The following is a 14034-nucleotide window of genomic DNA, read 5'->3' on the forward strand; positions in this document are numbered from 1 at the left end:
CATGTGGTTTTTGTTTCTCATTTTGTTAATGTAGTGAATCACGTTGATTGACTTGTGGATGTTGAACCATCCCTGTGTCCCTGGTATAAATCCTACTTGATCATGGTGTATAATCTTTTTGACATATTGCTGTATTCGGTTTGCCAAAATTTTGTTGAGGATTTTTGCATCTATGTTCATCAGTGATATTGGCCTTTAGTTTTCCATCTTTGTGTTTGTCCTTATCAGGTTTGGGGATCAGGGTGATGTTGGCTTCATAGAATGTATTAGGGAGTGCTCCATCTTCCTCTATTTTCTGGAATAGTTTGGGGAGGATAGGTATTAAATCTTCTTTGAATGTTTGGTAGAATTCTCCAGAGAAGCTGTCTGGTCCTGGACTCTTATTTTTGGGGAGGTTTTTGATTACTGTTTCTATTTCTTTACTTGTGATTGGTCTATTCAGATTCTCTATTTCTTCCTGATTCAGTTTGGGTAGGTTGTATGAGTCTAGGAATTTATTCATTTCTTCTAGGTTGTTCAATTTGTTAGCATATAGTTTTTCATAGTATTCTCTTATGATCCTTTGTATTTCTTCCGTATCTGTTGTGATTTCTCCTCTCTTGTTTCTAATTTTATTTATTTGAGACTTCTGTCTTTTTTTTTCAGTGAGTCTGGCTAAGGGTTTGTTGATTTTGTTAATTTTTTCGAAGAACCAACTCTTTGTTTCATTGATCCTTTCTATTGTCTTTTTTGTTTCAATATCATTTATTTCTGCTCTAATTTTTATTATTTCCCTCCTTCTACTGACTTTGGGCTTTGTTTGTTCTTCTTTTTCTAATTCCATTAGGTGTCGTTTGAGGTTGTTTATGTGAGATTTTTCTTGCTTATTGAGGTGAGCCTGTATTGCAATGAATTTCCCTCTTAGGACTGCCTTTGCTGCGTCCCAAATCATTTGGTACGGTGTGTTTTCATTTTCATTTGTCTCCAGATAATATTTGATTTCTTCTTTAATTTCTTCAATAATCCATTGTTTGTTCAGTAGCATGTTGTTTAGTCTCCACATTTTTGGCCCTTTCCCAGCTTTATTCTTGTAGTTGATTTCTAGTTTCATAGCATTATGATCAGAAAAGATGCTTGATATTATTTCAACCCTCTTGAACTTATTGATGCTCGCTTTGTTTCCCAAGATATGGTCTCTATCCTTGAGAATGTTCCATGCGTGCTTGAGAAGAATGTGTAACCTGCTGTTTTTGGATGAAGTGTCCTATATATATCTATTAGGTCCATCTGATCTAATTTTTCATTTAATTCTATAATTTCCTTGTTGATTTTCTGTCTGGATGATCTGTCCATTGGTGTTAATGAGGTGTTGAGGTCCCCTACTATTATTGTATTGCTGTTGATGTCTCCTATTAGTTTTGTTAATAGTTTCTTTATGAATTTTGGTGCTCCTGTGTTAGGTGCGTATATATTTATAAGTGTTATGTCATCTTGGTGGAGCGTCCCTTTTATCATTATATACTGCCCCTCTTTGTCTTTCTTTATCTGTTTTGCTTTGAAGTCTACTTTGTCTGATATAAGCATGGCAACTCCTTCTTTCTTTTGTTCATTATTAGCTTGGAGTATTGTCTCCAACAGAAGAATCACACCATTTTATAATTTTTTTGCTTTTTTTTCTCTTTTAAGAGAAAAGTCATACTGTTTTAGGTGTAATGTGAGTGCAAATATATTGGGAATTGTCTTTTAATTCATGCAGTCATGCTGTAATACAGAATATAGATCTCACTCTTATATTGTTGAATAAAGACATTGGTTTTCTTTGTGTTACAGCAATAGTCAAACTTACATAATATGGCAGACTGACAGCTAAGAATAATCTTATTTGAAGATCTAATAGGTATATCCAATCCAAATAATTATTAGGATGAAGCTGTTTTGTTGCTAACTTGATTCTTAATTCTTAAGTACTTTTATAGAATGTGAATTATTCGTCTTATATTGATTCTGTCTTGCCAGCCTGAAGATAGATGATAAACAAATCGATAAGAATTTTGGAATTTTGTATAACTTCTTGCTAGATGATTTCCAAGAGATAAAGAAACTTGTCCAAATTTCTGTAAATTATGTTATTGTTCTTCTTAATCAAGAAGAGAGAGCTTTTGTTCCCCAAGTTTTGGCAAGCAGAGAAAACTGCATTTTTATTGAGTGCTAAGTTTCAAGAAAGGATGCTTTTGATTATGACCCTAGGGAGGAAGCTTTATCTTCGCACAGAGATGAATAGTAGTCATGCTTCTCCTTGGAAGAATCTTTAGATTATTTTTGAAAAATATTCGAGCGCTTCACTTCTAGGCAGAAGAAGTTAAAGAGAGATACTGTTTCTTTTGGCATACCTGAAGAAAGTTGAATAAGGTCTGTAGGTAATACTATATCGATATTCAGTTTCCTGATTTTGATAATTTTATTGTCATGTAGATGATTGTACTTGTTCTTAAGAAATGCACACTGAAGTGTTGAAGGGGCACGATGGCCGCAGCTTACTCTCAATGATTAAAAAAATCAACCGTGTTCGATAGTTTCAGCATTAAGCATATTTGCTGCAAGTGTTTTTGCTGCATAACTAATTGACTGTAACACAATTTTGCCATAAAAGATAAAAAAGGAAAAAATAAAAGAGGGACATTAAAATTAATAACAATATTAAAAAGACTTTATGATGAAAAGTAGAAATACAAAAAATATTTGAATACATTTAAAATGTATGTAGATTCATCGCAGTACTGTGCAAAGAGCTGCTTTTATTTTGTGGGTTGTACCTAAGCACTTGTTGTTGTCAAAGTCTTTCGTGAATTAGTAGCCGCTGCTTTTATATTTTTGCTGTAGCTTGGTAAACTTTTGGTTTTGACAGGTGGGAGAGATGATTGTGTTCACCAAAGGATTTGCAAACTGATGTGTTATTTTCTAGTGTGTATGGAATCTGGTTTTACACTGTCTTATTTCACACTTCCTATAAATTTTCTCATGTGTTTTCTATCAAGTCAGTATAGGTAGTTGTTATGATCTACTATTTTAAGGCTACCACGTCTATTCATCACTGTATAGACCAGTTTGAGGGCTAAGATTTATATAATATAAAAATGAGAGTAGTGTGAGAACTTCATCAGTGTAGAAGAAATGAAACCAAACTGTCAACCAGTTATTTCATCTTTTATGGCAAAATTGCCTTATGGCCAATTAGTTTTGCTGCGAACATGCTTGCGGCAAAGACATTTAGGGGGAAACTACCTAGAACCAAAAACAACCTGTATTGTGTGTGAGTCTATATACACATACGCATGCACAAACACACATAAATACAAAGAGAGAGAGAGTGATAAAGCAAATGTGGCAAAATGTTAATTAGAAAATCTGAGTGAAGGATATGAGTCATTTTCTATAGGTTTGGAATTATTAAAATTAAAAAATTTATTAAAAAGAGTCATTGTCCATAATCAAAGAAATTTGTTTATACTAGGAGATTTTTCTAAAGGAAAAATTTAATACTTATGATTTATTGACCAAAAAAAAGTGGTAGCCGGGAGTCCACGTGGGATGGTAAGTATAGTTTTCTTTTATTTCAGTCAATCTGTTTGTGACCAACCCCACATAGTTATGTCTGCTTTGGTGTTTTAGAGAATATGGGCTAATGAAGCAAGGACTATGATTTCGGTACTCACAGGAGTATTCACAAAGCCCAGCCAATTTCACCACTTGGTACTTACATGAACCTTCTTGTTGATGCTAAGTGTTGGTCATAAAAGAACCTCAGTTAGAGAAGGTGTGAATGAATACATTTAACTTTTTACAATCCTTGGCAAAAACAGTCACCTCTTCTCTGATGCTAAGTTACTAGCAGCATCTTTGTGTAGGAGATCCAATACAGACGCGGGCACTTTGACAAAAAGTCTAATTAGCCATTGGCCATACCTTGATATATTTTGGTACAACTTTTCTTCACTTTTCAGTCTTTTTTGGAAGAACTATCTATCTAGAATTCTTAAGAGCAAGAGAGCAAAAAACAAAAACGTGAAGAAATGTCGATTACCATTTGTTGGAAAATTTAAGGAGTAATTAAATTTCAGCCTTTCCTAAGTTCTGGGTAAATTGGAGAATGATGGGAAAATCTTAAGAGAAAAAGCACCATTGTGACATTCATCTAAGGAATATCAAATCCTAGCACCATCACCCTGTTGCTAAGACCGAGCTGAGTTTATTGCATGTTGAAGGGAAGATGAAACACCACCTCTATCGTCAGAGTAGCCTCTTGTAGCCAGAAGGGCACAGTTGAGATGTGTGTTGAGACTGTGAAGTTTGGTTTCAGGCAGGTCTTGGTTAGGATTGAATAAACCTAATAGTTCAGAATTGGTGAATACGGCAAGATGAGGATTTCGAGGTGAGGGATTCAGAGAATCTTGGGAGCATGTCCTTTCTATTGAAAAGCTGGTGGGTCTTTCAGGAAGTTTTTGGACTCAACAATGAAGTTATTCACAACTTTTATCTTCCTGGAGAAGAGTCTCCTGGAATAGTAAAGTTATATCGATGAAACAGTGGATGGTGAAGTCTTATTAATGTAGGCAGTGAGGTGTGTGGTTTCTACAAATGTTATCTGAGTGCTAAGAATGTTACATGTGTTATGTCATTTAGTCACAGGCAAACCCATTTTAGAGATGTGGAAGTGAAAGGTCAAAGGAGTTAAATAAGTTTCTTAGGGGTTGTACACATGGTATATGGCAATACCAGCATTTGAACCGAGAACCTAGGTCAGCTTGACCTCAGAGCCCAAGTTCTCCTGATAATGCTGCTATGGCCAGGCCAGCTTGCTCTTCACATTCTTGAAAGAGTGGGAATATGCAGTTCTTGAAATTGTTGCGTTTCCTGAGAGGCAGACCCTGAGACAAGGATTTGAGTGCAAGTAGTAAATTTAGAAAGTGAAGGAAGCACTGTAGGGAGTGGGGAAGTGAGACAGGAAAAGGAAACATTTAAAGGGGCATGTTATCAAACTAGATGTCACTGTGAACAGCTGGAGTTTAATCCTCCTGGGAACCGAGAGCTGGTTTAAAACACTCACCTGAGTTATCCCACCCAAGGGGGAAGGCGCAAAGGAATCAGTCATTTGGTTGGGAGCTGCTCCCTGCTGCTTCCAGACTTCCATGCTGGTGACAGAGCAGGCTCTGGCAACAAGAGGACACCTCAGGCAAAGGCGCTGACAGTTGGAAGTCAAGCCTGGTACACTGAGGGGCTAAGTGTAAAGGGATGGGGCAGGGCACCAGTGGGATCTCCCAAGGCAATGATTCCAACTGAAGCTAGGAAAATGGTTTGGTTTTACATCTGGTTTATTAGTGCAATTGGGCTGCTGCAGGCTTTTGCCTGTTTCTCCAGCCCGAGAGAACACAGGAATGTCTGTGGGCATTCCAGACCTTCTTGCACCTCTGTGCACCTGCTTGCCAAGCACACTTGCCCGTTGCTGCCAGGAAGAGCAGAGATGAGGATGGCTGGGGGCTGTTGAAGAAGTGATAGATAAGCAAATGTCAGGGGGAGAATGGGACAGATTATCTACAAAGCTCTGAGACAAATGAGTCCTCAAACTGATGGGAGTAAAGCAAAGTACGAAAGAATCCATCACCAAAGTGAAGTTTAGTAACATGCTTAATATGCCTTAGGCAGAAAATCTCAAGAACCCAGAGTTCTTTGATTGTTGGGCATTTTTCCTTATTATGCTGCTCTGTTTCTCCTTAACAGAGTAAGAGTACTATTAACGGGCCTTGTGGTGTATACAGACATCCTCTCCCACTTCTGAAGTTACTTTGTTGGGTGTGGCAGAATAAGCCTGCTGGTCTCTTGTTAGAAAGTCTTTAGAAGTACCTTATTAATAGGTGACAACATTGTGTGGCTTTGAACCCTCCTTGGACATTAAAAAAAAAAAAAAGCCAACCTTCTATTGGGCAGTTCTAAGGGTAATTATATTTAAATGTTTTTTACTCAGGATTGTTTCTTCATGCTTAAGAATTAGAAAGTAGTATTTTGAAGTGTACTTATACGTACTATTTGATTTGCACTGATGTGTGGACCTTAAATACTTCTCTAATCTATAGCTGGTTTCTCCTTGACTTATCATTTCAGAAGACTTTTCCCAAATCCTGCTTATCTGTAGCTTAGCATAATTTGTTTTTCCTGTCATGTTAGTTCTATGTCTTTGTCTTAAAATGGATGGCAAATGGGAGTCAGGTTTCTCACTGTTGGAGTGGGAGATTACAGACAAGAAAGGCTGAAACTATCCATGTGGTACTGGATTAGAATTGGAGACCTTAATATGAACTCACGTTTAGCTTAATGTAGACTCACATAGATACATGTAGAAATATTTACAGATCTGTGTATATAAGTCAGCTAGTACACATACATGTATTTCCTTGCTCTGTCAGCTGCCCGAGCCAAGAAGCAAGAGCGCCAGTTAGGACCAGCGCACCTAGTGCACCAATCTTGGTTTCTAATGACATTCTTCAAAAGAAGGAACCAGTGCTTCTTGGAGAAATGGCTGATTTCAGAGCTGGGGCAGGAATCAAGGAAGTGCTAGAAAAAGAGAGAAATAGGCGGAGAGACAGAAAGGGGAGAGGGGTTGAGAAAAGAAGAGAAAACAAAAACCTGACAGTCACTGTCTCAGCCAGATATCAAGGTCAACATCAACGGCAATGTTATGTTGATGGCATGTACTCTGATATGGTGTGATGGGAATGATACTTTACCTCTGTGGTCTTCCTCCCCAAAACTCAGTGACCTCAGACAAATTGTGAGAAAAACATCAGACAAACTCCAGTTGAGGGTCATTCAACAAAATACCTGACCAGCACTCCTCAAAACTGTCAAGGTCATCAAAAACAAAGAAAGTCTGAGAAAATGTCACAGCCAAGAGGAAGCTAAGCAGATGTGAGGACTAAATGTAATGTGGAATCCTGGATGGGATCCTGGAACAGAAAAGAGACATTAGGTGAAGACTGAAGAAATTGAAGTGTGGATGTTAGTTAATAATAATGTATTAATATTGCCTCATTGGCTGTAACTAATGTATCAGACTACTGTAGGATGTTAAGGACAGAAGAAGCTGGGTGTGGGGCATGTGGAAACTTTCCGTACTATCTTTGCAACTTTTCTGTAAATATAAAACTATTCTAAAATAAAAAGTTTATTTTTTAAAAGTACATTACAACATCAAAATAAAGAGGAATATTGGTGTGAAAATATTCAAAGAATGTATTGAATATTGGAAAACCAAAGTCATCAAAACATTATTTTCTTCAGTGGTAAATTGGACAGTGTTTCTGGGTTGTAAGAAGTTTATTGAACAGTTCTTCTTTCTCTTTCACTTAACATGTTACATGTAGTTATCTAAATTAATTAATAAAACTGTTTTAACACATTCTATAAAATGCTTTATTATTTAGTAGTATGTTAAAATTTAATCCATAAATGTAGCACAAGGGAAGAATTCTGTTTTCGTCTCTGTTGTGTGATGTTTTTAATCAGTTTTGCGTTCTTGTGCTAATATTTTTACTTGATAGAATGATTTCACCTCGGAGGATGTAGGCCAGCCTTTACATTTCATCACAAGGGAGAACATGCACAGTGTACAATATGCTGCATCCTCTTCAGTTACCATGTTTTTGTTAGTGTAAAAGTGATTTTGATAGTAATCCTCCAAAAACAATGTGAAAATATAGATAGTTTTGTCTTTTCTCCAATACTCAATGCTAAAGGATACTCGCTGTTAAATGATAAGTTTTATTGTTTTTTCTTTTACTCTCAGGCAGTTCATGTTAGCACCTTTTGGGGTTTTTTATTATGCATTTTCATTGGGTCATCTGATGAGCCTCTTTATAATAGCTTTTGTTGTTTTATAATAAATTCTTGATTTTTCAGCATTCTGAGTCAGTCCTAAGTGGCAAATATTTTTGTTTTTACCAAATTCGTGAACTGCCATGATATAAAGGTCCTCTGTAAAATAAATTTGCACCCTTCAGTTTCCTGTGTCAGGAGAGAGTTTTAAAATCTGTAGTAGATTATTCCTTGTGTATCTAAAATGCTTACAGAAATTGGCAGTTCCTTCCAGGTTCCATACTTGTCAAATGATACCTTCCTTGTCATAGCTTGTAGCAGTGTCTGATCATCACCCAGGGTTTTGGCACAATGACTGTAGTGTTGAGAGTTTGGGTTGGCATGATGATAATACTTACATAAGGTTGAATTTTTTAAAGTATGTTTTCCCTTTTTAGTTTTTCAGATGTTTTTGTAAACTTTATAGACATTCTAGTCCCATATGCTTCTGCATATATTTGGCTAGATTCATAAAACCGAGATATCTTGACTGGCTCAGAATTCAGTTCTTCATTTGTAATAAAAAGGGGTAGCCAAGAGTGTATTTTTCGATATACTTTGAGAAGAGTAAGTATGAGACCTTGAAGGAACTATAGTTCCTTCTAAGTGTTAGACATCTAATCAGTAACTATTTTGGATCAACACTCGCAGACTGCAAATGTGGGCAGCTAGTTAAGAGCTCTCTCTAGTTCAAAAAAAAAGGAAAAATCTGAATCGTTTTGGCCTTGTTCTGGTGAATGAAATTAGATGGAATAGGAATGATATGTAATTTACATATCATGCTATTGGGATTTGGTATTTTTAGTCAGTTGATCAAGTTTATAATCTGTTGCAGTCACCTTGAAGTTAAAATCAGATCTTTTATCCTGCCTTCTCCTTTCATACCACCTTTGCTTCTGCATCAGAGGAGCAGATGTTATAGTCTCCTTGGAGGTCTTCAGAACCTGGGAAAGAGCATGTTAGGATAGAATACAAACATTTTCAAGTTAGAAGGTTCCTCAAGAAGTCACTAAATCTAGTAACTTCATATCTCAGGTAAGGAAATGGAGGCCCAGAGAGGTGATGTGGCCTGTCTAAAGTCATCCAACCAATAGAGTTGAAGCCAAGAATTCTTGGCCGAGGTTTTTTCCCATTACAACATGAATTGCATCAGAATTTTTGTCTTAGGCACCATTGCTTCTTTTGTTAGGAGCATTTTAATGGAGTTCAAGCATCAGTTCAAAATATCAAAACTGATCTCAAATAGATATGAATGACCGTATGTTCTGGTTCCCCTGAGGTAGGCTGGTTTCCATTTCTTGTATTGGCATCATTATTAATAACACCCTATATTACTCCCTAAATTGTCTGGGTTTTGATGATAGATTATATTTGCCTTGTTAGAAGGACATGCAGTGTTAGTTTGCACATCTTCTCTGTTCTCTTTACTCCCACACAAATAGTCACGTTCTGGAACATGAGTACTTATTAAATCGCTGATTTTGCTTACTTCTATTGATTTTACCACGTAGGCAGTGCACATTGTTCTTGTATTTCAGAGAGATTCAAGCGTTAAAGCATGCTAGGCCTCAAATGCAGAGGCTTGCTTGTTATTTAGTTATTTATTTTAGGTAATTCTGCAGAAGTCAACTGTGGAAGCCTTTAAGATGTCGTTAATGTGTGCTTCAGTATGCTTCTCTTGTCCTTGTAAGCACATTTTATTTTAGCCATTTATAACCTGTTGTTGGAGTATGGGGAATAGTACAAATAAAAGATTAAAAATATGTATCAGAACATTAAAATTTGGGGTAAATATAGTTCTGGAGGGATAATTCTTTCTCATGCACTAGATCATTTAGTCTAACACGTCATTTTATGTGGGAACTGAGTCACAGGGAGGTTCAGTGTCCACTGCCTAAAATGCAGCAATACATGGTAGTTTTAAAATTCTTCTCTTCCTGAAACAGATCGTAAGACTGGAGTTTTATGGCCTAAACTTTGACTTCCTGTCTGGTTTCTGTAGTGTGGGTGGTTGGTATTGTCCAGGCGTCCCACATTTGCCCAGCTGAATGTCCTTCTCAGGATAGATTATATGGAAGTTGGCCTGGCTGTGCAGAAGACACAAAGTCTCATCCTGAGCCTCGTACCCAGCCGCTCGGTCCCTGTTATCACAGAAACTTGTCATCAATGAAAGCTTCTTATGTGATAGAGGAGATTTTCATTTTGAGGTGCTGCTTGGCTTTTAACTCATTTCTCCTTATGGGCTGAGTATTGTAACCTGTTGCTGTGATTTCATTACCTTTTTGTATTTGGTTTCTGTTTGTATCGGTCATTTATACTGCTGACAGTCTAAAGAATAAAAACAAAATGAAGCATCCTAATTTTGTCCCTCTGCCCATTTAGTTTGAGTTTGATTCAGTTATCTAATTGTAGTGGTGAAAATTTTGCTAATTAAAAAAATTTGCTCTTACATTACACTCTCAGAGTTGATGTCTTCTTTTGTTTCTTAAGTTTGTAAGTTAAACATAAGCACAAACTTTTAATTATATTTTGAAATTGAATTTTTCCAGAGAGCCAAGAGAACTCCAATGTTTGGAATTAACCTAATGTTATTTCTCTTCCTTAAAAAAAGAACACACACTACTTTTCTTCACTTTTTGTAAGAATTTAAAATTAGTGACCTAAAAGGTATGCTTCTCTGTTTAATACAGTTTCCTGACTCTTTTCCTCGGCACATAGAAAATGATAATATTTGTTTGTCGTAACAAGAAGATGCCGGAGGCCAGAGATGCCCGCCATGCTTAGCTTTGGCTATTCTGGGTCCTTTGCCTCTCCTTAGAAACTCTAAAGTCAGCTCGTCAGTTGCTAACAAAAAAGTCTGCTGTAATTTTGGTTGATTACATTGAATCTACAGATCAATCTGGGACCGATATTGATCAATATTGGTCCGATCTGATATGGTCTGGTTTACGTGTTTTAAAAGGACATCTCCAGATGCTGCAAAGAGTGGACGGGGGCCTAGAGGCGAGGCGAGAGTGGAAGCAGGGAGACCGGTTACTTTGTAGCAGTCACTTGGGGGTTTATGGCAGAGTGGGTCAGAATAGTAATAGTGAAGATGGAAGTGGGTGGGATTGGGGATATAGTTTGGAGGTAGGATTGGCAGAACTTTCTGATGGTTTGCATATAGTGAGCAAGGAAAAGCTCAGCATCAAGGATGAGTCCTAAATTTTTGGCTTTGCCAACGGGGTGAATGGTGGTACTGTTTACAAAGTAAGATGGGAAAATTTGGGAAGGGCAGTAGAAAGTTTGGCCAGGGGCTGGGAGGTGGGTCATATTGGTAATCAAGGGGTTTTTCTTTTGGAGCCTGTAAGATAACCAAGTAAAGATATCAAACGAGGTGGAGGTGGAGGAGAGAGACGCATTAAAGGCATGGTGTTGGCTGAGACATGTAGCACAGGAGTATAGAAAGAGACAATCAGGACCGAACCCTCTTTTACTCCAACATGTAGAAAGAAGAGACTGAGCAAAGGAGATTGAGGAGGAATAAGCCAGTGGGGGATGAGGAAGACCAGGACATTGTGACATCATGAAAGCTAACTGAAGAGAAGAGACTGAGAGGACAAATGAGATAAGACTAGAGAAGGGACTGTGGACTTTTTGGCAACATAAAGATCTTAGCAGGTGTGGTCTCAAGTGAGTGGGTTTCAGGTGGAAGACTGACTAATGTGAGTTGAGGGGGAAATCCTGGGGAAGGAAGGAGAGATAGCAACTACTGACAACTCGCCGTAACTTGCTGTGAAGGATGATAGACATTAGAACTGTATCTGGAGGGTCACAGGGGATGAAGGGAGTGATTATATAGGGATGATGCAGTAGAGAAGGGGAAACTGATCTGGGTGGACAGCTAATTGAATGAGTGAAGTCTTGATGAGGCAGCAAGAGGTGAGATCGAATGGGAGGGTTGGTCTTTGCTGGGTGCAAAGTTGATTCATCCATAGTAACAGCAAGGAAGACAGGATGTAGGTACATGTGCAGATGGGAGATCAGCAAATTCCTCCCTGATGGCTTTTATTTTCTTAATGTAGGTAGGGCAGGTTCATTAGCTGAGAGTGAGGGTAGGATGGTGGGTAGGCAATCTGAGAAAGTATGAGTCTTTTTGAGAGTGGGAAACAGAACATGCCAGGTCAGTATTAGAGGGTTGCCTGGTAGTGAGGATTGCCCATTTGAGATTTGTGATCAAGAATTTTAAATGTGATTAGTCAGCAGATAAAGTCAGATCAATAGATGGGTTTTTATTTCACCATGTTTAGTTGCTGGTGTACAGCTCAGAGTATGTAGTTAATTGGGGTTAGCCAGGGTTCCTGCACTGATTACAGAGGATAGTGTTGGGTACTAGAAATAATCAAACAAATTGATTTGGAATTGCGGCTAGAATTAAGATAAATGTAATAGATGCCTGCTTTGGAATTCTTTCTCATCAACTGAGAAAAATTTCAAATATGTTACTTTAAAAGAAGAATGTTTAACTTTCAGATATAACGTAGAAATGCTTTTGACAATGAAAGAAGACAGGCTAATACATTTTCTTGTCATTTATAGAGGTTTAATAGAACCTTTTAAAAACATTCAAGAATAGATACTGTTTTTGAGTACCTAGAGACTGGGAGAAAGAAGGGACCCACAGACCCAATAGAAAAATGGGCGAAAGTCATGAACAGACAGTCTGCTGAAGGAGAAATGCAAATTCAATCCATTTCTCACTTGTTAGGTTGGCAAAAATCTTAACATGTGCTAATATACTCTGCCGTAAGGCTGTGGAGAAACGGGTGCTCTCATTTATTACTGGGTGGAGGGCTGCTTAATGCAGTCCCTAAGGAGAGGAATCCAATGAGATCAACCAAAAGTGCTATTGTTTTGCCTTTTACTCAGTATTCCGATGAATTTGTCCTGCAGATGTACCTGCACACATACAAAATGACCTGTATACACAGGGTTATTCATCGAGTCATTGTTTATAGTGATAAAAGACTGGAAACTACTCAAGTACTCATCATTGGGGCTGGTTGGTTAAACTAGAGTACATTCACACGATGAAATACTATGTGATTGTTAAAAAAGGAAAATCTCTATGTGCTGATGATGGAGACACTTTCAGGATATGTTTCTAAGTGAAAAGACCAAAATTCAGAACAGCTATAGCATTCTGTTTCTTTTCTAAAAGAGGAGAAAATGATGTATACTTACGTTTATTTGGTTTTGCATAAAGAAACACTAGAAGAATAAACAACAAACTAATAAGTGGTTACATGTCGAAGACAAGGGAGAACAAATTTGCCGGGGACAAAGGAGGAAATGAGACTCCTCAGTGTACATCTTTTTATGTCATCTTGATTTTGAACCATGTAAATATATTAATCTACTTTTAGAAAAAAGAGTGGGTACTTCAAAATAAAGTTTTGGAAATTATCGTTATCTTCATCACTATCATTATTATAAGTTGGTTAATACAGGTTGGTGATGCAGGCAGTAAGTTAAGAAAAAGATATTAATGGGATTTTGTAATTTGAGGGCACTGGGATTATTAGAAAAATTGCTGAATAAGTTTATGTTTCTCGTCAAATTAAGAGAAAATAGTATCTGAAGAAAACATTATGAAAGTAACTGAACAGTAACCTAAGTCGTAAGTATTTTACTATAATGCAGTGATAGCTTTGTTATTTTTTAAAATCTTCATAATTGCTTTTGGAAGTTTGACGTATTACATTTGGTCTTTTAACTGTTAAGAATGTGACATTTAATGAATTTCATGTTGCCACAAAGTCTTTTCCTACTAATATACATTATTGTTTTGTATTTTATTTTAGCCTTTTTTCTGGGAATATTTATGGACTTCAGAATACCCCTGAAAGCTAAATGGTTCATTTTGTTGCAGGTGATGAATTTTGTTTGTTGAAACTTTCTAAAGACAATGTGGGAACATGGAATAGTTCTTCCACATCTTTTGCATTTTCAAAAGAGCTGAAACTGGACGGTACATGAGATCTTCTGTCCTTTGGATGAATGGGACATTGTTCTGGGGGAATGTATCTTTACCTAAGACACTACGACATCAAGTCTTTGAAATTTATGTGTCCATGAGATCCCCATACCTAGCCAGTGGTGGTCTTTGTT

At 37.2% G+C, this 14034-nt stretch overlaps 1 protein-coding gene across 12 annotated transcripts in view; it reads left to right on the plus strand.

Moving 5' to 3' along the window:
- The window catches only part of RAD18 (RAD18 E3 ubiquitin protein ligase), a 161013-nt gene that overhangs the window by 109845 nt on the left and 37134 nt on the right, over window positions 1–14034 (plus strand). The window contains exon 12 of one of the 12 annotated variants that reach the window (XM_070238543.1): window positions 6787–10244. The exons of the other annotated variants lie outside the window; for them this stretch is intronic. Coding sequence (XP_070094644.1) covers window positions 6787–6856 — 70 coding nt within the window. The 3' untranslated portion in view covers window positions 6857–10244. Of the gene's footprint in view, window positions 1–6786; window positions 10245–14034 lie in introns of those variants that run through there. 12 annotated transcript variants of the gene reach the window in all.

Source organism: Equus caballus, chromosome 16 (assembly GCF_041296265.1).
Source record: "Equus caballus isolate H_3958 breed thoroughbred chromosome 16, TB-T2T, whole genome shotgun sequence".
NCBI classification, from domain to species: Eukaryota; Metazoa; Chordata; class Mammalia; order Perissodactyla; family Equidae; genus Equus; species Equus caballus.